The sequence below is a fragment of the Phocoena phocoena genome, chromosome 9 (assembly GCF_963924675.1).
Source record: "Phocoena phocoena chromosome 9, mPhoPho1.1, whole genome shotgun sequence".
NCBI classification, from domain to species: Eukaryota; Metazoa; Chordata; class Mammalia; order Artiodactyla; family Phocoenidae; genus Phocoena; species Phocoena phocoena.
This window is the reverse complement of record NC_089227.1, coordinates 82,100,503-82,124,747: the sequence shown is the minus strand read 5'-3', so window position 1 is coordinate 82,124,747 and position 24,245 is coordinate 82,100,503. Positions and strand designations below refer to the sequence as shown.

The window sequence follows — 24,245 nt, the reverse complement described above, 5'->3', positions numbered from 1 at the left end:
TCACTTGTGTTTCTTAAAGCCAAAATTTCCATAAGCAAGGTTCTGGGGGCAACAAAGCCAGTGAATACCCTTAAGGACTCTTGACATCTCAGCGACCAGAGTCAAGAAAGTTCCTGAGAATGAAGTGCAGCCGGGAGAGCCTCGGCACAGGGAAATGCTTAAGACTTTGTTCACGGCTATATTCCCAGTGCCTGGCGCACAGCAGGTGCTCAACAAATATGTGTTGAAGAAACAAACAGATAAATCTATTGTTCTTAGCAGACAAATATAGAAGGAGCAGCTGGTCTCCTGTCTGGGCCCAGTCCCTCACTAAGTTACTTTGAGGGCCCACAGAAATCGGAATAGATAGCATTTCTACTTTTTCCAAACAGGGCCTTTAACTTAAGATGATTTTGAACACACTTATCCATATCTCTAAACATTCCAGAATGTTCCTCCCTTAGGATGAGTTCCTCTTATTTGGAAAAAATCCTCACTTTCTCCCAGGCTCTCCCTGGTATACTTTGTGAAATTGATAAGGGGGCCTTCCTGAAGATCAGCTCAGTATACACTGTCACCCAGTACTTGACGTTCTACTCAATTGATACTGAGAAAAAAAAAAATAGAGAAAAGTGAAAGAAAGAACACACACTGCTCAGTAAAAGATTCTGGTAATTTGTAAGAGCCAAGTGCTCCATTGTGAAAAGCTTAATTGAACTTCCATATATAGTGATGAGGGTAATACAATAATTTGAAAGCATCAGGGCTTTACAAAGAAAAAAAGACTCAGCCGCATGAGATTCCCACATATAGACAGCCACAAGATGTTCAAGATCTAACTGAAACTAAGCAGTGTTCCCACCTGAACCCTTTGCCACAACCAAGTTCCTTCTTATGGTGCTGTATGGGGCCATTCTCTTAAAATGGTCACTGTGCTAAAGCTAGCAGGAGAGAGGTACAGTAATTTAACCATTCTTTCCAAAGGATTCCAGGCTAAATGCCACAGATGCTTCCAATATCTTCAGGATGGTGTACAGGCATAAATAATTCTACTACTCAACACAGCCTGTGAGGTTGAGAAAACAACCTACGGTGCTCTTTTTAGAGGTGAAGGTTGGTTAGGTGTTTATGATTTAGGTGTTTGGAGGTGAGGGGAGAGGAGGAATGTTTCTTCTGATGTCTTCTTTTCCCTTAAAAGCAGGAAAAGGTTGGAGGGGGAAACCCACTAAAGTAGATGAAGTGTAAACAAAAAACCTGTGCAGAAAAGTGGTGGCTACAACCCAGATTTTACCTCCTGGCTGAGCCACTGACATTAATACTATGTCAGGTACTGAAAGAGTACCTCTTCAGAATATTGTGGGCCACTTGGTGAGTAAGAACACTAGGACAGAAAATGGGGTTTCAGGAGGTCACGTTCTTCCTATGTTTAGCTTGGAAGTCAGACATTAGTGTGTTTTAAGATTTGACCTGACAGCAAAAGCCTTACAGCTACAGAACTCAAGCCAGAAAAGCTAGGGATGGTATGACACTGCTTCCTACTATGGCTGAGAAAAACTGAACTGGGATTAGAAAAGAATTCTTCTCGAAGAAGGAGAATACCTTAACCTCATGCTCAGTCACTAACAGAAGAGCTGAGGAAGTACGCCTGCAAACTAGAACCAATGAAAATGAAAAAAGGAAAAGAAGTCTGATTCTAGGACTTCCTTGGCAGTCCAGTGGTTAAGACTTTGCCTTCCAATGCAGGGGGTGTGGGTTCGATCCCTGGTCCGCGAGCTAAGATCCCACATGCCTCGCAGCCAAAAAAACCAAAAAAACGTAAAACAGAAGCAATATTGTAACAAATTCAATAAAGACTTTAAAAATGGCCCGCATCAAAAAAAAAAAAAAAAAGAAGTCTGATTCCTTGTAAGTGTAATAGTCTGATTTATATAAAAATAATAAAGACAAACTATCTATGAAGAAGCCACAGAGCCGCAAAGGAAGTTCATAAAGATGGCATTGCTCCTGCTAGATGATAACCATTACAACAGAGAGTAACTAAGATGCTCCAAGCCCAAGAGATCTGCCACAACATCTCTGGTAGTAAGGACCCCACACAGGCATCAAGGTGGACAGCAGTGGCTTTACATGAATGTGGCCGGGAGCAGAGATTAAAACAATGTTTCAAAAATCACAGTTACAAAACTCCAATCACCTCTCAAAAAACTGACCTTGTGCAGAAATGAGGCATCTCCCAACTGTTCCTATTGCACAGTTTCATCTCTGTGCCATCTTTCACTTTTCCAAAATGGGCCATGTCTATTGTCTCCTATTATTGTGAAATACTTCACATAATGAGAAGGGGGCAAAACCTTAAATGACACTATCTACTGGATATGTGACAATTTTCCAGGGATGGGGGACGGGGTGGTGGTAATTATGAGCGTACACGTGTGAGGCTTGATCCCAAGTCATATTTTTAGGTGGCCCTTTATAAATGTGAACAAAAATTTTTTAACACTTTTCTTTGAAAATGTGATATGCAGAAAAGACATGGGCAATCAGTTAATAGGTAATATGGGTTTGCCAAACTGCAGCTCAAAAGTAATTGGAGGGCTTCCCTGGTGGTGCAGTGGTTGAGAGTCCGCCTGCCGATGCAGGGGACACGGGTTCGTGCCCCGGTCCGGGAAGATCCCACATGCCGCGGAGCGGCTGGGCCCATGAGCCATGGCGGCTGAGCCTGCGCATCAGGAGCCTGTGCTCCGCAACAGGAGAGGCCACAACAGTGAGAGGCCCGCGTACCACAAAAAAAAAAAAAAAGTAATTGGGAAGTCCAGCACAAGTAAAGGTCATCCCACAAAACTTGCTCCCCAGGAAGGCTCTGGCAATAACAGAAGAATGAGATTTTAATCACTGAAGCTAATTACATAGAAGACTAAATCACAAGAAGAGTTATATAAGTGTCTTAAATACAATAAAAAGTAATTAACAGGAAGTGCCATCTTGACAGCTTCCTGTAACAATCCAGGCCTAAAAGGATCAGCTAATTCCCAACCTGGGAGCCAGAGAATGAGAAACAACTCAAAGTTTGATCTTTTTATTTAAACTATTTTGATTAACAGGTAACAACTCTTGCCAACTCCATAGAGAAGTTAATCAAGAAAAAAATTTTAATCTATTAGAGGAATGATGAACCTCGTTTTTATTGATTCCCCAGAGGGCAAGAGAGGGGGAGTTGAAGACGGTTCCACCAGAGAGGCCTCCCAAAGACCATGTGACTCGATGCAGACCCATACAGCAAGAGAAAACAACAGGAGGATGAGATGGAACCCTATGGGGGATAGGGATAATTCACACACTTTGGCATGTGAAATACACTGAAAAATCTGCTTTGAAGTAATCCTGAAAGAGGCCATCTCATCTGTCTCTTCCTTCTCTTTCCCCTGGAATGAGTAGTTTGAGAAAAGCTATTCAAAAATCGATCTTTTTTTTTTTTTTTTTTTTTTTTGCGGTACGCGGGTCTCTCACTGTTGAGGCCTCTCCCGTGTGGAGCACAGGCTCCGGATGCGCAGGCTCAGCGGCCATGGCTCACGGGCCCAGCCGCTCTGTGGCATGTGGGATCTTCCCGGACCGGGGCACGAACCCGTGTCCCCTGCGTGGGCAGGCGGACTCTCAACCACTGCGCCACCAGTGAAGCCCCAGACATAGTTTAGATTGGGTCGTTTAGACACAGTTTAGATAAGATCATTAATTCTGCAGCATCTCTACAAGCTGAACAAAGCCTAAGACCTCTCACAAGAGAGGCAATGAATTACTAGAGGAGCTCTCCTAGCAACCTTTCCTTAACTGGCCCACATGTTCTACGATCTCCCCAAAACCCAGAGGCTAATACCAGTTAGTGACTGAGGACCACTCTAACACACCTGTGCACTTCTATCCCAATCTGTTTCTGTCCCCAGATTTATACTGGTCATTTTTATTATGTACTTCACTAAGTTTTATATCAATAATTGAAATATGAGTACCAAAAGAAAGTGTCTTTATGAAACATTGTTTTAAAAGGTTTAATAAGAGGAATGGCTTTTAAATGGCTGCAACATGTGCAAAAATCAGAGCAGGAAAACTATAACAGATGAGGGGGATGTAAATCACAAAGATCTAGGATTCCATAATTAGTGTTTTTAAGTCATCATTCCATAGAGAAAGCTATGCAACTCACAGTGGGCCCTTGCTGCCCATATATCAAAGATTTGGAGATATAAATACCTTTTTGTGTTTAAAATGGAATTAAGGGGTTTCCCTGGTGGCGCAGAGGTTGAGAGTCCGCCTGCCGATGCAGGGGATGCGGGTTTGTGCCCCGGTCCAAGAGGATCCCACATGCCGTGAAGCGGCTGGGCCCGTGAGCCATGGCCACTGAGCCTGCGCATCCGGAGCCTGTGCTCCGCAACGGGAGAGGCCACAACAGTGAGTGGCCCGCGTACCGCAAAAAAATAAATAAATAAAATTTAAAAATTGGAATTAAAACATTTGGGATAAAAAAATTAAATCCCCTGCTCTAGCCAACGTTTCTGAATAACCATTAAAAGCAGATAGAAGGATTTCGGTATAATCCTAAATATAAGCTGAGTATTTTGGACATTATTATTAATACATCAACTCTCCTACGGTATTATTTGGAATGATTTAAGTAGAGAAAATTCAAGAAAAAATGAAAACAAAATCAAGGCCATGGGAAAACAAAGAGAAGCCACGAGGAAGACTTGAACATCAGAAGCATGCTACCAGGAAGATTTTCTAGAGATGCCCTATCTTTGGCACTGACCTTCCAATAACCAAATAAACAAGGAAAACTATCAGATACAAGGGCTTTTTTTTTTGGTATTTATCAGATTAAAATCAGAAGAAACAGCTGTCCCAGGTAATGAAACATCTAAGTACTCCCAGTTTTATTTCATAGAGGGACACTGTGCAATACAGTAAACGGTCACTCACAGATTTATCGAACTCCCACCAACTGCTGAACACTGAGACTACAGCAGAGAATAAACAAGACAAAAATCCCTATCTTCAGGGAGCTAACTATCTGGTGAGGTTTGGTCTCAAAAATATTAGTACATCCCCACATTTCTCCCAGTTACCGCCCAGCAGTTTACTCATAAAGTCTAGTTTAGTAGAAACAAATCTATGAGGAAACTCAACGCACCCAGGGTACCCTGCCAAGCCGGTCTAATCCGAGGTAAATACCTTGGTAAATAACGCAAAAGTAATACTTACGATCTAATTACAAGAACTGGGAGATAGAAAGGTCGATGTTAACGCCCCATAGAACATTTCCAGAATATCTAATTTTAAGCAGTGTAAATTTATTTTGAAAATATACTTCAATGGTAACCAAATGAAAAAAAAAAAGAAAAGAATCCGCTCTAATGGGTCATTAGAAAAACACGAATAGAAGCCATCTGCCAAAAATAAAAAGATGTGCATTTTGACAGCAGTGGTGTTGTTTTAACCAGTAAGTAGATAGAAGGAGCAGTTATCGGAGAGGACTCCTTGTATGTGGCAGCGTAAATCTTAATCTAGGGGAATACTAACTTTCCAGCTTTCCACAGGAGGAAGGCATGCATCAAGCTCCTAAGAATTGGTGACAAACTGGTAATAATTGTTGTTGCAAGTCATACAGATGGAAGAATGAGCAAAATATTTCCTAGTTTCCCCCATTCCAAAAATATTATCTAATTTCTCAAGAACCTGCTTCTAAAAATAACCTGATGCCTGTGACGATATTAAGGTAATGACATCAAAAGCCTATATTCAGTTCCTCTCGGCAAAAGTGAAGTCTCCGATTGCTGCGTGAACATCAACAACATTAATAACCTATAGGAGCCGCAACAGTAGCTAAAAATACCTGTTTCCAAAAGTGACAACACGAATGGGGGCAGGGGGAGCGGGGCGACGGATGGGAGAAGCTCCTGTTTGGCAGGAGAGCTTCTGGAAAGTAAGTTAGCCACCAGATCCTCTTTCTTTCAGGGGCATGCTATAGCTTACAGAGAGGTGTTTCTCCCAGTGGGCTTCACTGTACTTTCAACAAAACAATCCTTGTTTTGATGAGAAGCCTATCCTTTTCTTCCCCTCCACCATGCCCTCTTTTAAAAGAAAAGAAAAATACCAGTTTGGTAACAAACACCATTTAAGACTGTGAAATAGAGAAGGAGACAATTAGCATGCTGGTGTCTTTTACGCAGGGTAAGAATTGCTCCTGGGGACTGACTGATTGTTTTAATATTTATTGTGGAAGCACGGCCCAGCAGGCTTCCTACTGCCCCCATCAGATAGCTCCTTGGAAGGCTGTTCCTCAACCGAGCTCCCAAAAGACTTTGGAATGTAACCAGGGTAAGGCCAGTGGAGTAGAAGAGGGAGACCCTGTCATCTACTGATCACATACATCTATACAAAGAAAAGGTCCAATTAACCTCTCTTCTCTTTCTGGCCTACAACTAAACTAATATGCAGAGAATCTTTCTAATTTTGCACAGTACCTAAGGGCCCGATTGACACTCAATAAACGGCATTATTAATAGTAATAATGAGTGCTACATAGTGCCAAGCACACAGAGCCCAATAAGTCTTAAATAATGACAATAATGAAAGTATATGATTAACTAATGAGCGATTATGCAGTACTTTGCAAACAAAGTGCTACACAGGCACATAACAGTTATAAGCCACTGAGTTAAGAGTAACGGAAAGCAAATCAGGACAAAACGGAGGAGAGACGTGAATGAGGAGAGAACTCTCAGCTATGGCTGAGTTGCTACCAGCCAGAACACTCACATTCCTCCAATGGTGACGGTGGCACAGGTACGCTCTGAAAAGGCAGGCACCGTCTCTGTGGCTGGGCTGGCCGGTCTAATGTAGTCCACAGTCACGTTGACCTGAAAATAAAGAATCAAGGTAGACCACTGTAAAGTAATTATACTCCAATAAAGATGTTAAAAAAAAAAAAGCATCAAGGTAGTTAAGGCTGAGAATTTGCAACACAGCTCACTAGCAGCCCCCTGTGCCAGCACAACTGTAAAAGCTGACCTCACTCACAGTATGACTTTGTGGGTCTAAGATTTTAAAAAACAACTGAAAGAGAGCTGAACCACACATGGGGAGAAAATATCTGCAAAAAGCCGTCTCTAATAGAGGACTGTAATCCAAAATATAGGAAGAACTCTTAAATCCCAACCATAAGAAAATGAAAAACCCAATTTTAAAGCGGGTAAAAGACCTGGATATCTTACCAAGGAAGACATACAGATGACAAGCATATGGAAAAGATGTTCCACACGTGTCACTGGGGAAATGCAAACTGAAACAACTATGAGCTACCACGACGCATCTATTAGAATAGCCAAAATCCAAAACACTGACCACAAATGCAGGTGAGGATAGGGAACAAAAGAAATTCTCGTTCAGTTACTGGGAATACAACACAGTACAGCCACTCTGAGAGATGGTTTTGGATAGAACAAACTTTTACCATACATCCCGACAGTAAAAAACTTATGTCCACACAAAAATCTGTACGTGGATGTTTTTGGCAGCTTTATATATAGGTGCCAAAACTTGGAAGCAACCAAAGTGCTCTTCAGTAAGTGAATGAATAAACTGTGGTTCATAGACACAACTGCGTATTTTTCAGCCCTTAAAAAGAAATGAACTGTCGAGCCACGAAAAGACATGGGGGAATCTGAAATACATATTACTAAGAGAAAGAAGCCAGTCGAAAAGCTATATATTGTATGATTCCAACTGTGACGTTCTGGAAAAGGCAAAAATACGAAGACAGTAAAAAGATCACTGATTGCCAGGGGTTAGCAGGACGAGACAGGATGAACAGCTGTGAGGGCAGGATTTTGACAGCAGTGAAACTATTCTGTATAGAAGTATGATGATGGATACATGTCATTTACACATTTGTCAAAATCCATACAATGTAGAACACCCAGAGTGAACCCTAGTGAACTATGGACTCCGGATGATGCTGTGTCCGTGTAGGCTCACCAATTATAATAAATGTACCACGCTGGAGTGGGATTGTTGATGGCAGAGGAGGAACTACGTGGGGGGCAGGGGGGAGAGATACGGGAATTCTCTGTACTTTCTGTTCAATTTTGCTTTGAGCCTAAAAGATGCTGTGAACCTAAAGGATGACTGATATCAAGAGAGAAGGAAAAATGGCTGAACCTTTAAGGCCTTACATAAATTATACTCCACAGAGAAGAGATTTGGAACATTCCTGGAGGACTCCTAGACATTATGGTAAAGCAGTTCTCTAACCTTTTCAGACTCCTTTGAAAATCTGTTCAAAAATATGAATGAATGCCTCTACAGAAAAACTGCATGTAGTTTCAGCCCGCCATAAGTTCTCAAGGCCTGTGTTAAGACTATCAAGAACAAACAAGATGGCAGTCACAGAGATTCTTGGGACTGGTTTCACAATACGTGAATCAAAATGATGCAGCTAACTACACCCGATACCAACAGAGTTGGAGTTAGGAAATTGGGGGGGTGGGGGTGGGGATGGACTGGACCGGAAGAACCTTTAATACTAGGTTAATCCTAGTATATACTAAACATATGGATATGGACACACTGAGTGATGCTTTTTCTTTACAAAACCCTTCAAGAGGACGTGTGTGTGTCAAAAGAAAGTTGTAAAAAAAAATAAATAAATAAAAGAAAGTGGTATGTGGTATCCCTTAGCAAACACACAGGGTCTGTATTATAGCATTAAGGCAAATGCTTGGCTTTGGTCATGGCCGAGGTTACATACCTGTTACATACCTGTACTGAGGAGTCAAGCACCCTGAAGCCAACCCCATGATCTGAAAGTCCAGAATTCCCTTTCCTAACTACGACTTTAGTTCCCACCGGTCAGCTTAGAGACGGCACGTTGTACAAGCATCAAGTTCAGCCACACTGCTGGTGAGCAGCATCAAAATCCTTTCAAACTGCCTGTTGCTCCAAAAACCATTTTATAAATGAATATGGAAATTTCCAGAAGGACAGCTGCCTCCAAATTCTGTCAGATCACTCACTTGAACGCTCCATCTAATCATGTTTTAAAAGCAACAAGGAGCCACACCAGCGAGAAAGGCCAATTAAGGGCTGAAAGTAAGGTAAATCTTTCTCATGAGAAGTACTATCATCAGACAACAACACAGAAAGAAGAAAATATAAAGAGGACTCCTTAGGTCAGACGTCTACACTGACACTACTGCTCAGCCTTATCATCTGTCTAAAGCTAAGGAGATGGATAAATGTGAGGAATGTGAACAGCCCAGGAGCGGGGGTAGGGCTGAAAAACTAGTACCTCCAACAAAGAGGTTTTCATAGTTTCCCTGTAGGCATCTGGCCAGAGTTATTACAGGCCAAAGACAGGGCAAGGAATGGGAGGTCTACACACACAGAAGCAAAGCTGACTCAAATCCCTGGGAAGGAAGGAGTCCTCTGCGTGTTGTCTGTACTGACCCACCCTGGAACTCTCCTCTGGCAAGGCCTGATAACTAACCTACGGAAGCAGAAGAGGGCCGGGAAAGCACGTAGACACCTGCTGAAGTTCTGGCAAAAATCACACAGGAAATCAGTGTTGTACAGGAGCTAAACCTCAAGGGCGCCCGTACCACAGGATGTGAAGTAACCCAGGGCCAAGTTTAAAAAGGGCACAGACACAGGGTATGGTCCAATTTGGGGCATTCGGGAGGCAAGTCAAAAATTTGTGGAGATGTTCAGCTGTTTTTGTGTTTTCACCCAATCCATCTAGTAACAGACTCAAGCCCTCAATTCCACTACCAGGGAGAAAAATTCATCCCTGCTTAAAAATAAACTCGGTGAATCTCAAGATTACCTTGCACCTGCCAATGACAAGCCTCCTCCTCAGCAGAGAGGAGTGGGACAGCAGCTCATCAGCGCAAGTACATGGCACAGAGTAACATTAGCTCTCTACCCAGAGAGCAGCTATTCATCTGGAAGGCCACTTGAGTAGCGCTGGTGGTGGTGGTGACGGGGGTAATGGTAGCAAACAAAAATGAACCCTTAGCATCTCATCTTCCAGGCCAAAAGGTATGCTATCCCCAAGCTGTCTTTAAAGAAAATCAATGGGAAGACCCCCCCTCCCAAAAATCTTTCATCTTCAATAACCAAAAGAACCAGTAACTACATTCTACATTCACCTGCCAATTAGTTTTTTCCTTTATCTAGAGAAAGAACTGAAAGTCAAGAGATTAAAGAGCTCATTGGAGAGGTAACATTATTAAAGAAATTCTCAAATACAAATGAGGCCCTGAGAATAGTCCACAGCCAAGACACACACCTGCAGACAGCTATGACAAACCAGGAATTAAAGTCAATGTGTAATTGGCATTTATGTCCCCCTCCTGGGGATTCTGAGATCTGTTCTCCTGCCTTGGAGTTTTTCATCTCTAGATACGTATCCCTGACTTGTCAATCACTTTTGGAAAAGAGCAGTTTCAATTAAAACTGCAAATCTTAGCAAAGTCTTCATCTGAATAGTGGATAACCTGAATTTTGTGCTTGGGGGTAATTACATAAGGAATGGCATGAGTTGAAAAGAAGTAATGGGTTAATGCAAATGTGTCCTTCATTTTTTCAGCAAAGATACTCCTGGAACACTGGGTATGCAGGAATTTACATGTACAGGACACAGGGCAGGGCCTGATCCCTCTTTACAGCAAGGACCACAAGGAGTCCGGGGCTCCCTGCTGGTTCCACCTGTCATTCTCTTATTGAATGAGTCACACATCACATCTTTGGGCCTCACTTTTCTCACGTAATTCACCTGGTAAATGAGAGCACCAGACTACAACTTTAGAGCAACACTGAACTCTAGAATTCTACAAAATAACTTAGCTAGATATGGTGTGCTAGGTAGTGTTTTCTTAGACCGGTGTAATTCCTACCTTACATTTACTACTATGAACTAGTACAGATAGAGTGTAAGCGCCAGGAGAGGGAAAAAAACATGCCTTCTATTCATGGAAACTGCCATGATAGGGCCTGTACGGTAGGAGCATACACAGTGAATATTTGTTTCATGAATGGATACGTGTAATCAGGAACCCTTTCAGACATAAAATTCTGGAGGATACTTTTGAAATGAGGTGGTTAGGCATTTTGAGGACCACTTAGTCAAGCTGTTAACCATTCTGTTTCATATATTAGTTTAAAGCATGAAGGAGGGAAGACGTATATTGAAATTGGGATAATGCTTTAGATTAAGAAAAATATAATTTCCTGTATTATTTCTCAAAGAGGTTCTCAAAGACAAGATAGGGTAGCAGGTAATCTGATTCCTCCTTGGTGCATTAGATGGTGGAATATTCCTTGAAAACAATTTCAAGGACCCTTCGGAGGAACTAAGATGAGAACTTAAAACCAAATTTGTATCCCAATCTCTTATAAAGTCTGGAAACAGTTTAGTACAACAGAATACACTTGGGCCACACCTAAGGAATTCTGACAATCTATGGATACTCTTCACGTAACTAATCGTTCACTAGAAAAGTGACAAACCACCAGAGAACTTCATAGACATTATGATGCTGATGATAATGAAATGACAAAATCTGAATGCCTAAGCATAAAAGATACATAAGATTTCCAGGCCACAGTCTGAGTTTAGGCTGTTACGTGAGGTTATTTTGCATAATTACTATATAATCCCACCCACTATTCCATGTGGCCAATCATAAATTCACAAAGGGCTGTTCAAAAAAATACCCTGGCTTAAGAAAAAAGCTCTCGTATGGCCCGGCATTCTCATGACAGAAACAGAAAACACATCATCTGGGCAAGTCTGGCTAAGGCAGCCGGGAGACAAAAGTTAAGTGGAACAAAATATTTTACGCAGCTTAGATAAGAGCATGGACTCTGGGAGCTGCCAGACTGCAGGCTTTGGTTACCAGCAATTCTACATATGAGCTGTGAGAACTTGGAAAAGTTACGTCACTTCCATGCTTCAGTTTAACATGGATAACTCTACCTATCTCACTGTTAGAAGAAGAAATGCATTAATATACATGAGGCATTTAGAGCAGGGCGTGACTCATACAAAGCTGTGTCAGTTATTTTTAGACAAACATATACTGATTTTCTTGGGGAGAGCCTGGCACAGAGTAGGTGATAAGTATCTGCGAGATAAATACATAAATACACGCATACATACATACATGCATAAATAAGATGCATGTTGACTTTAAATCATTAGGCAGAAACACTCAATTAAATATACTTTTCCCCTTAAGGAGTCACAGCAAACAGGAGTATGTACCTCATACATATTTCATCCCAACTTACAGATAAATATGGGTTATTTTAAAGATGATACACTATTTAGTACTTATTTAGACACTTTCCAGATTAATTTTGCAGGTACTAGTTGAGGAGATTTTATTTACCAAAGATAACTGAAGTAGAGTGTGGGGAATCACCTCAACGAATAGGTTAACTAGAGGAATTTGGGGAGGACACTCCTTGCCTTACAAAATCAGGAAGACAAGGAACAGAGAGCAACGAAGTTTCCATCTGCTGTGGGCATAATAGGACAATACTTAATTTATGCATTCTTGACCTTTTACTGCTAACAAGCAACATAGGTAATCATTCTAAAAATGTGAGATACCTTTTTTTTTTTTAATTTGAAACACAGTTCAGTCACCTGTTCATCTAGATACAGGATGAGCTTCAAAACAAAATTGCCAAGGAGCCTCTTGGTCCTGCTTCTGGGCACACTGACCTCCCAGCTGAGCCATCTATTCAGACATAAGCGAAACTCTCATAAAACGATGTCAAACGTACCCTGTGCTGTCTAGGAGGCAACAACAATAAGAGCCACAAATGAGAGCAACATATGCACACTGACATTTTCTAGCAGCGACATTAAAAAAAAAAAGCAGATAAAATTACTTTTTTTTTTTTTTTTTTCTTTTCGCGGTACGCAGGCCTGCCACTGTTGTGGCCTCTCCCGTTGCGGCCATGGCTCACAGGCCCAGCCGCTCCGCGGCATGTGGGATCTTCCCGGACCGGGGCACGAAACCGTGTCCCCTGCACCGGCAGGCGGACTCTCAACCACTGCGCCACCAGGGAAGCCCTAAAATTACTTTTAATAGTATTTTTGATTTAACTCAAAATATCCAAAACATTATCATATCAACATATAACCAATATTATTTTTAAAGTATTGGGTTTTTTCTTTCTTTCTTTCACTGACAAAGTCTTTGAAATCCGGCGTGTGTTGTCCAGGAACAACACATCTCAGTCTGGACCAGCAATACTTCAAATGCACCATAGCCACACACAGCTGTGGTGGCGATACTGGACGGTACATGCCCAGACTGTCCATTAAGGGACCAGAGTCTTAGCCTCAATCCTCTATTACATGATCCTACCTTTTGTGGTTATACCTTTCTCTAGTTTCTACGGGGAACTTTTGTTATCTTCTATTTTAAGATTCCTTGTAAATACTCTTAAACCAAGTATGAAAAAACATGGTATAAAAAATGTTTATCATTCATTTTCTTACTTTAAAAATCTATTATTTAACTAGACTAGAAAGGCAAGCTATTTATGTAATTTTCAGTTCCAGAAAACAATTTCAGGGGTGAGAATAAATGTGCACACAAAGGGAAAAAAATTCCTCTAATTTGTAACTATCGTTGTAAAATATATTCTGTTCAATATTTGATGAAGATACTTTTTCAGCGACTTCTCTACCAACTCAATGGTTGGACTTAATCATTGAGTTGCTGACGTAAGTCTAGAATTCTTCACCTTAGTGTTTGAAATGTACTCTAATGGTAACTATAAACTCACATTAAAGAAATATCTGCTTTTGTAATTATGATCAATGCTTCTGTTGAGTCTTGGTATTATTAGAAAGAAAATGAGCAACTGGTAGATGTGAACTGTTTATGTTTATGTTCAGCACAATCAAAAGCTGAAATCTGGACTTCCCTGGTGGCGCAGTGGTTGAGAATCTGCCTGCCAATGCAGGGGATGCGGGTTCGAGCCCTGGTCTGGGAGGATCCCACATGCCTCGGAGGAACTGAGCCCATGAGCCTGCGGGGTCTGGAGCCTGTGCTCCACAACAAGAGAGGCCGCGACAGTGAGAGGCCCGCGCACCGCGATGAAGAGTGGCCCCCACTTGCCACAACTAGAGAAAGCCCTTGCACAGAAACGAAGACCCAATACAGCCATAAATAAATAAATAAATAAAAAGCTGAAATCTCTGTGTCCCATTAGGACATCGTTTAGCTCTGGCATGTCTTAAATTAGAAGAACTTTTACAGATACACTGACAAAAAATTATACATCTACACTGCGAAGAGAAGGAGACAAACCAATGATCCTTTCCTACCTCTCCAAGCCACAGCCTAGATGTATTCGGTAACACCCCCTTCAAAATCATTGTAATTAGGTGTTAAGGCTGTTTATTCACATGTATTTATGTTGCTCTCTCTGATCTACAATCACCCTTCCCCCCCGCCGCAAAGTCAGGACGATTTTGAGCACATTTCATTTTCATCAATGGAATGTTAACCTCTACTGCTTCCCAACCTCCATGAGCAGAGTCAAGGAGCTTTCTTATTTGATGCATTTCTGACAAAATGAACCCATTACTCCCCACCCCCTTGTCGGATCGGCAAATGCATTTATCTGTTTTGAAAGGAAAGGTAAAATCCAGCTTCATATGGGGTCTATGGAGATGCTAAGAGTCTCTACCTGACATTAGGCATTCATTTAAGTGGACATCACTACTCCCCGAGAAACACTCAGTTTGGTAAATATTTAATGAGAAGCATACACAGGCATGAGATCCACAAGTAAACGTGAAAACATTTTATATAAAGGGCCATTAGAGCTGGGCAAAGATTTCTACAAGTAGTGATAACACCCTGACAAAAACGTAACATTAATATGGTTGGAAACATGATGCATAGTTTATGTATGACGTAGATAACGAGCACATATAAAATAATCAGGGAAATGAAGTTCTGACCATTGAAAATATTTCAAGTAAATCTGATGAGGATCAAAGACAAATAGAAACCACTATGTGAGAGTAACCTTGCAGCTGCAAGCATTTTCATTAATCCTCTTGATTCTTAAGTCCTTATAAACCTACAGATATATCTAAACAGTGTAACCTGTTTGCATTAGTGCTCCAACCTCTATATTACTCATTACTGCATCATGGTTTAACTCATCCCAATACCTAATTTTAATACCACAGTGTCTATACCAAAGAATGCCAAAGGACCCCCAAAACACTACTGGAAACTGCCCCACAGGTTCCCTGCATGTCTCTTCTTACTTCTCCTCAGAGCCACCACCTCCACTGCTTTCCTCTGGAGGATGAAGGTTGAGTGTGGGTCATTTTTCTCCTCTATACAAGTGTCAGTCATGGTCATCTGTGTCCAAAGTTTCCCAGGTCAGCAGCAGTCAGGGGAAATTAAATCACTCCGCCCAGAGCTCTCCCTGGAGGAGTTCCAGCCACACAAGCAGCACAAATACACAGATACTCATGCCTTTGTGTAGAATACACACAATGTCAGCCAGTCTTGAAAATAACAGCTGTAATAAAGCTAAGATGAGAGGCTCAGGGATATGAAGAAAGGGGATTTGCTTAATGGCATTTAAGAAGTATTACTGGAGGAAAAAGGATGCTTTTAAGACAAGGATAAAAGCAAAAAGGTTAAATTACGTTTTCTCTACAAACATAATATGTGCCAGTCTACAAAGGAAAAGGCCACTCAACAAAAGGCCAAACTGGGAAACCAAAGCAATAAAAGTGGGAGCTAAAGTAGTCACCCAGCCAAGAGTTCCAATCAATTCCTATTGCTCCGGGGGTTACGTATTGCAAAGTCAGTACAGAAAAGCCACCCTGCATTCACTACGTTCAGAGCACACCTATTTCTCCAGCATGCCCGCGAGCTGCCATTTAGAAGTCACTCAGACAAAGGAAATAAACGAACACTCAGGTAAGTTAACTTAAAGGTGAAAGTTAGAATGGTGAATTGGACTAGAAGTGTATCTTGACCTCAAAGGAGAATGATGAAGAAAAAATGTAATTCTTAAGGAATACCTGCCAATGGCACAAAGAAAAACAGCCCAAAGATACAGCCCTTCTGTTGTATAAATTATCCTTGGTTTCGTTGCTAAGAAAAGATTCCAAGAGAGTCAGATGTTAACATCATAGGCCTTTCTTCCTTTAGATATACCTTCCTCTCCCTGTATTTCACACAGAAGATAGAGGCCTACTAAATGAAACGAAGTCCCTTGATCAAAGGCACAGCGTGCCCAGAGCAGTAACACCTAAGGTCAATGTCTGAAACTACACACGGACACTGATCAAAGACCATCCTGACTGCATCTGTGTCCACCTCCAAATCCAGGTCTCTTCACAAAAACAGTGTACGTCTATGCACACGGCCAAGTCCCCAGCCCGCAAATACGTATTAGGAAATTAGGTGGTTAGCGCTGGATTATAAACCTAGGTCAAAGGCACCAATTACAGCCTAAATTCATGAAGCAAATTGCCTCTCAGCAGCTGCATAGCCAAAGAAGCCCTCTGCCAAAGTTCTTCCATTTCCATTACTAACATAGAGATACAAAGTAAAGAAATTTCTCTAGTTCTTCAAAAAATTAAAAATAGAATTACCATAAGATCTAGCAGTTCTACTTCTGGGTATATTCAATCCAGGGTCTCAGAAAAATTTGTACTCCATGTTCATAGCAGCACTACTCACAATAATCAAAAGGTAGAAGAAACCCAAATGTCCACTGATGAAGAAACAAAATGTGGTAGATACGCACAATGGAATATTTTTCAGCCTTAAAAAGGAAGGAAATTCTGACATATGCTATGACTTGAATGAGTCTTGAGGATGTCATGCTAAGTTATATAAGCCAGTCACAAAAAAGAAATACTGTATGATTCCACTTAAATGAGGTACCTAGAGTAGTCACACTCAAAGAAACAAAGTAGATGGTGGTTGTTAGGGGCTGCTGGGAGGAGGGAACAGGGAGTTGTTTAATGGGTATACTTTCAGTTTTGCAAGGTAGAGACTGATTGCAGGACAATGTGAATATATTTAACACTACTAAACTGTACACTTTAAAATGGTTAAGATGGTAAATTTTATGTAATGTGCATCTTGCCACAATTATGTGTGTGTGTGTATGTATTTTTTAATTTGGGGTAGTCTACCCATGTAAGCGAGGCAGAGGCCAGACAACTGCAGAATCTCCTTGAAGAATTCAAGAGGATACTTCTATCACTTTCCCAAGAAAATAGATGGTTACCCACAGGCAGTTGTGATTAGAAGTCCTGTACCAAAACCCATTAATAAAGGAATAGAAGTCTCAGTCATGGAGGACAAATCATTCCATCTTTCTCAGGGTATGAAATATCTATTTTCTTGCTTTCTAAAAAGAGCCAACTGAAGCTGCATGTCTAGGTGCCACAAGTCTAACTAGATGTACCTGCTTTACCATTTCTCAGAGGCAGCTGTAGAATGGGATAGAGTAAGCTACAGCTCACTGACTTCCTATAAAATTGTCACATAATTTTGGAAGTCTTGCGCTCTGACACGTTCCCTCTCTGAGGAATAGTCCTCCGTGGAGATCTGTCACGTGTAGATCTACCCTTTTGGGGAACTTTTTATTGCCTCCCACCATAATTTCCCACCTCTATCTAGTTCTCCAGAGGAATTTAATCACTGTTGTCCATGCTCTTCTCTAATGAACATTCAGTTTTCATATGCTTCTCTAAGTGGCATTTTTACTGTTGGCAGAAACCTAAATTGGTACATCTTTTGCAGTCAAACTGGCAATTGTACTAACATTTAATATGTGGATGTCTTTTGACCCAACAATTCCACTTCTAGGAATTTAGTCTATAGAAACAAAGATGTATGTACAAGCATTCTGTCCTTTGCATTCATGGTAGTTTAACACAAATGCATAATTACAAGTTGTGATCTAACTCTGACACTAGCCCAAGTTCCAAGTTGGCAGTCACCACGGCAATTTTTTCCCTCTATATTACAAGCATGTCTCAATAAATCCGCTGTAGCTGTTGAAAACAAGGGAGATCTATATATTCTGCTATGATAACATGTTCAAATTTTAAAAAGCAAAGGCACAATGGTAGCTATAATCTTATTTGGGGGAATTCAGGGACACGCCTAGAAACAATCTGGTGGAACTTACCCAACCCTGTTAGAAGGGCTTACACCTTCAAAGGTACTATCATGGGGCACGTTGAACTTTTCTCACCATAAATTTCTAAGATTTTAAAATTACATTTGGAGGAGAAAAAAAAAATACGATTGAGTTAAAAATATAAACAAGTGGTAGCTGGAATAAAATATACAACGGAAACACGTACTTTTATTAAAAAACAAACAAAAAACTGGCCTACTCACAACCAGACTTCAATGTTGAATATCTATTTCATCAGACTAGTTCCCAGGATGAGGCCAGGGTCACCACTTAGTAGCGTCTGCCAACCAATAAGGATTATGCAGGGCAGGCTATACACTGTTAGAAGGACACTTCCAGGTGCCCAGTGGTGCACTGTTTCCATAGCAGGTGGGCATCACTATCTGCAAATGAACTGTCAATCTCACTGTGCACTGATAATGATGCTGCCGCCACCACCTGCCCGCCATATGTCTTCCCTACTTGTCACGTAACAAGGAACTGCATTTTGGCATGCTGATCACTGACAAGTCTGATACTACTGCTCAATGTTTGTTATAACCAGCTGCAGCACTTCATATAGCCGAGGGAGCTACATGATGCCTCACAGGATGCAGGACATAAAATATTACTTTGCCAACTGACCACTGACTAAGCCCCCCAATTTTTTAAAATATTAATTAATTTATTTATTTTTGGCTGCCTTGGGTCTTCGTTGCTGTGCGCAGGCTTTTCATTGTGGTGGCTTCCCTTGTTGCGGAGCACAGGCTCTAGGTGCGCGGGCTTCAGTAGTTGTGGCTTGCTGGCTTCAGTAGTTGTGGCTCACGGGCTCTAAAGTGCAGGCTCAGTAGTTGTGGTGCATGGGCTTAACTTGCTCCGAGGCATGTGGGATCTTCCTGCACCAGGGCTCAAACCCGTGTCCTGTGTGCTAGCAGGCGGATTCTTAACCGCTGTGCCACCAGGGAAGCCCCCAACATTTTACAGCAGACTACCCTGTTGCTCTTCCTTTACTTCTAAGTCCAAGAGCTGCTAATCGAAGGGCTGTGCCCCATCCCCAATTCACGCCCTGTGATCCTGTTTCCCATTAGTGGAATAAACAAGGAACATAGACTTCCCACTCTGATACTGAATTTGTTTTGTCTCCCTTAATCATCATGGTATAGTCAATAAAGACTGATGACAACCCCTGGGGTTTCCATTTTTAGCTCTAACATAATGCACAGATTAGCCAAAGGTATGACATCATACGTCAAGAACTGGTGGTGATGGAACACTGTCTCACAGCAGCAGGGAATCTGAAGATAATGAAATATGGTAAACCATGTTTGGTGTACCAGTAACCTGCCTCCACAGTCACTGCTCCTATTAGAACTCTAACTCATGCACTCCTCTCTGTATATATCAGAGAATCTCAAAATATAATGCTTCTTATCCACACCTAATCAACAGACTGGGAACTCGTTTCCAAAATGAAGAAAAGCAGATTTTCAGAGCTTGACATTATCTTTTTAGGTAAAAGAAAGTGAACACACAACTGTGAAATCAATCAAGCATGTGAACCAAACGTTTTTTCCCATTAATGATGAGAACATAAAGGTAATTATCCAACAGCACTTTCTATGAATTAGCAAATCATTGGACAAGTATATGCTTCCCTTAATGAGGGGACTCATCGCACATTTCAGCTGCCACTCCCATCCCCACTCTCACCCACCACTCAGCTCACTGGATAAAATGCCACCCAGCAGTAACATCAACAAAGAAACACCACGTACTGCTTGTCATTCATTCAGCAGCCATTCCACCAACAGTCAACAACAGTCAAAACTATACTAATTTAGTAAATTTTAGTATAACCACAATGCTGTGCAACCACCACCATTATAATTCCAGAATACTTTCATCACCCCAAAAGATACCCTTTACCCATTGAGCACTCATTCCCCATCCCCTGGCCACCACCAATCTACTTCTTGTCTCTTTCAATTTGCCTGTTTTGGACATTTCCTTTAAATGGAAACATACAATAAGTGGTCCTTCATGTCTCACATCTTTCACGTGGTATAATGCTTTCAGGTTCATCCAGGTTGTTCCATATGTCAGTACTTAATTTCCTTTTATGGCAGAGTGTACACAGTGTGTGCATATACCGTATTGTGTTTATCCATGAAAATACACGTTTGAGACTGCAGCCATAACAAAGTGCATTGAGAACCACTTGAATAAAATCTCATTATAATGATAAAAATAATTTTTTTTTAATAACAAGAAAGTATCTTGAGAATCAGTTGAGAGCAGCTGATACCATATGCAGAAGAGCCTACTATCATTGACACAACTAATTAAGCCATCGGAGTCAAATCACATAAGGGAAATATGTGAATCTCCCAACCTGTCTGGTTCAGAGAACCTCAAGCAAATCCATATATTTTTTTCTTTTTTTTAAAGCCACTCTTTCAAAAAGAGGAAGAAGAAATCTCTCAGGGCCTAAGTATTGTGGGATGGTTCAAATAACCAACCAACCAGCCACTTCAGAGGAAAGCAAACTTCTTCCCAACAGGTCATGTGCTCAGGACAAACAGCAGAGGCACTGTGTAGAATGCCAAAAATTATACAGATACCATCTATGGAAATGTTCTTCCAAAAGACACAATCCTGTAAGGCTTTAACCCTCCTACTGGCTACAGCTGCTTCCCAGTTTCCTTGCACACACTCACTCATGATGAACCAGACTGTAACTCTGGTTTCAAGGATCCTCATATCTTCATTACTTAGCCTGTTTGAATACATCCTTGGTATCCACAGCAGTGCATCTCTCTCTGACCTGTCACATGTGCTCATTTCTATGTGATGGTCTGCATACCAGCTGACCCAATTCCTCTCCTGCCTGCACCAATTCCACAGTGGAAAATGAATGATAAATTCTTCTACAGCACAGAAGGAAAGGAATAAACAGAAAGACTCAATGAGCCCTCCTCCATAATTTAGCACGGAAAGATTTTTTTATTCTTCTGCTACTAAAGAAAAGTCTCCATGTCTTTTAGCACATAAGATAATCTCAAAATAGGAAAACTGGTTTACTCATTACATAACTGTTTGAGCTATAAATTTATTAACCTGATCATCAAAAGACGAGATTAAGAATATAGTGAGGATATTTAGCAACATTCTGCCACTGTAGAATTACCACAGAAGTTTAGACAACTCTGTGGGAAAGAATTTAAAGCCAAAACTTCTAGCAGCTCTAGACGGTAACAGAAAAATGCCCAGTGAGTATAAGCAGAATATACTGATACAACCACCTGGATCACACAACAGTACCAACCTCCAAACACTAGAAAATCACCAACTGAGGCTTCCATCTATAGCCGAGCTTATTGCGATCATTGGCCAAGGTCTTTATGCAAACTACCCTAAGGAGAGACTTCTTTTTTTGTTTGTTTGTTTTGCAGTACGCGGGCCTCTCACTGTTGTGGTCTCTCCTGCCGCGGAGCAACAGGCTCCGGATGCGCAGGCTCAGCGGCCACGGCCCACGGGCCCAGCCGCCCCGCGGCACGCGAGATCCTCCCGGACCAGGGCACGAACCCGCGTCCCCTGCATCGGCAGGCGGACTCTCAACCACTGCGCCACCAGGGAAGCCCAGGAGAGACTTCTTGAACAATCTCAGAAGAATTGTCTGAAACCCAATCATTTCACTTCATTCAGTACATTTCAGAACTAGTAGGTATAGGAAATGGAAATCAAACTTACTGTATTAGAGAAAGTGCAGGCAAAACTGCTATAGATACATGCTAAATTTCATATATATGAATGAAATCAAACAGAACAGTAACACACATCAAAAAAAAAACAACAAGAAAATTTCAGGTTAATTAGGTGAAAAAGAAACAATGGGTCCATAATATATTGTCTATTTTCTCTGTAAAAGATAAACCAAGATGCATAGGTATGTTTAAATCAAATGAAATGATGCACTTATAAATAGAACCTGCATAATAAATGGTTGTAATTGATAGGTTATAAATTGAAATATTTAATAAAATGAGCATTCTGTTAGTGACATCTGATAAAATTCCTGTGCGTAAATGTCATGATAAACATAATACACTAATTAAATCACTAAAATATTCAATGATAAGTGTGGGGTTCAAAAGCCTAGAAAAACATCCCATAGTTAACAGGAAATTATAGGCATGTTAGAGATACCCTGATCTGGAGCAAATGGGGAAAACAGAGAAGAATTAACTGGCATTGATCTAATAAGCAACTCCCAAACCTGGAAAGAATGAACATAACCAATTTTTAATAATTCCACAACATATCAGCAACCAACCTATCTGTGAGAGCTTTTTTTTTTAAATACACATTTTTGCTTCTCTTGAATATTGTGAGACTATATTTTAGCTGCTTAGAGGTGTCTGGGCTGTGGAGCTGGGGGAGTCACATTAATAACATCTACAACATAACAGTTATTCAGAAAGATTAAATAATCTGTCCGAAAATTATGCAAGACAGGGCTCTTCTGCAATACGGAATGGCAAACTCATACAATTTGGAATAGAGTAGCTTACAAAGACTGAAAATGGAAAATATCTCACTAGTAAGTTACTTTTTAATGTTTAAGTTAAAATTTTTATTACTATACAAAGATTTTTTTTATTCCAACTCTTAGTTAGCTGAGCTTTTAAGGGATAAAGTAAAATGAATGACTATTTAAAATCAAATGAAAGGAATCACAGTTATGACCTAAGGCAAGCATATACCACTATGTAAGAAAAAGCAGATTCAGAGGAGTTATGTGAATTACCCAGATTTAAAGAGTAATTCAATGAAAGAGTTGTAACTACTAGAACCTAAATATCAGAGCAAATAAAATTTGAAATTATAAGAACAGTAATCCACAATAAAAAGTCATTTCAGTAAATGAAGCCTGTTATATGCCTGGAGAGATTTACAGTCTAAGAGCCCAAGGTCTTCCAAGTCTGAGAAGCTACCCTTTCAGAAGCTACACTTAAATACAGGATACAATGCAGGGGGCTGAAGGGGTAATCCATGAGAAGCCTGAGACAGACTTCCAACTTTGGTTATTGCCTCTGGTTCTCTCCAAAACTACCCAGCTTATTGCTGTATCTCCTGCTGATCTACAAGAAAATCAAAAATAAAAATACAAAGAAATGATTTTGTTGCGATGTTGCTTTAAAATAACTAAGGAAATAATGGAAGGTTAAAATTAAGCATTAAGAACTAGACTAAATGAAATATATGGAGAAGAATAAAATTAAAGTTTAAATTAGAATTAAAATCTCAAAAACCATTAGTATGACTTTTTTAATGGGAGAAAATATATGGGACTTAAAAGGGGGGAAGCTATCATACTTCTTAAATGACCAAATCCTGTGTAAAAAAGCACTCAACATCAATGAAGACTTATTATATACAAATTATAATTATATATAAATTATACATAAAAGAAGCTTTTTTGCCCTTAACGCTTCTAAACTTAAGATCCTCCCAAATCTAGAAGCCTGATTCTGTATGCTCAGTGAATCTAGTTGATTATACAGTATGGCATGTTTAGCGAAACATAAAATAAAGCCACTGTACCATAGTTCAAAAAATTAAGATGAACACAAATTGGTGAAATAAATAATCACACAATCACGGAATAAAATGACACAGCCATTGTAATTATTACTTTAAGAAATTTCATTTAAGGATGTGAGGAAATCTTCAGGTTATGCTGTCAATTGAAAAAATAAGGACATATAGATTTATTTGTATGTTTATATTTGAATCAGAGAAAATACCTCAAAATGTTAACAGTGCTTTGAATTACTTTTAATTTTCCTTTATACTTTCCAAATTTAATATAACAAAAATACATTGCTTTTATAATCAGGAAACAAAAACCCACAGAAGGAAAACAAAAGATCATCACAGTTAAGGTGTGGTCTAAGGTAACAGGAGTCACACTCGTAAAAAGCATAACCCGTGTGTCAAAGGTAACAGGGGAGACT

General features: G+C 40.5%; 1 protein-coding gene across 1 annotated transcript in view; it reads right to left on the bottom strand.

Moving 5' to 3' along the window:
• The window catches only part of SND1 (staphylococcal nuclease and tudor domain containing 1), a 419,523-nt gene that overhangs the window by 214,482 nt on the left and 180,796 nt on the right, over positions 1–24,245 (bottom strand). The window contains exon 12 of the mRNA XM_065883390.1: positions 6,790–6,890. Within this exon, the coding sequence (XP_065739462.1) occupies positions 6,790–6,890 (101 nt within the window). The remainder of the gene's footprint in view (positions 1–6,789; positions 6,891–24,245) is intronic.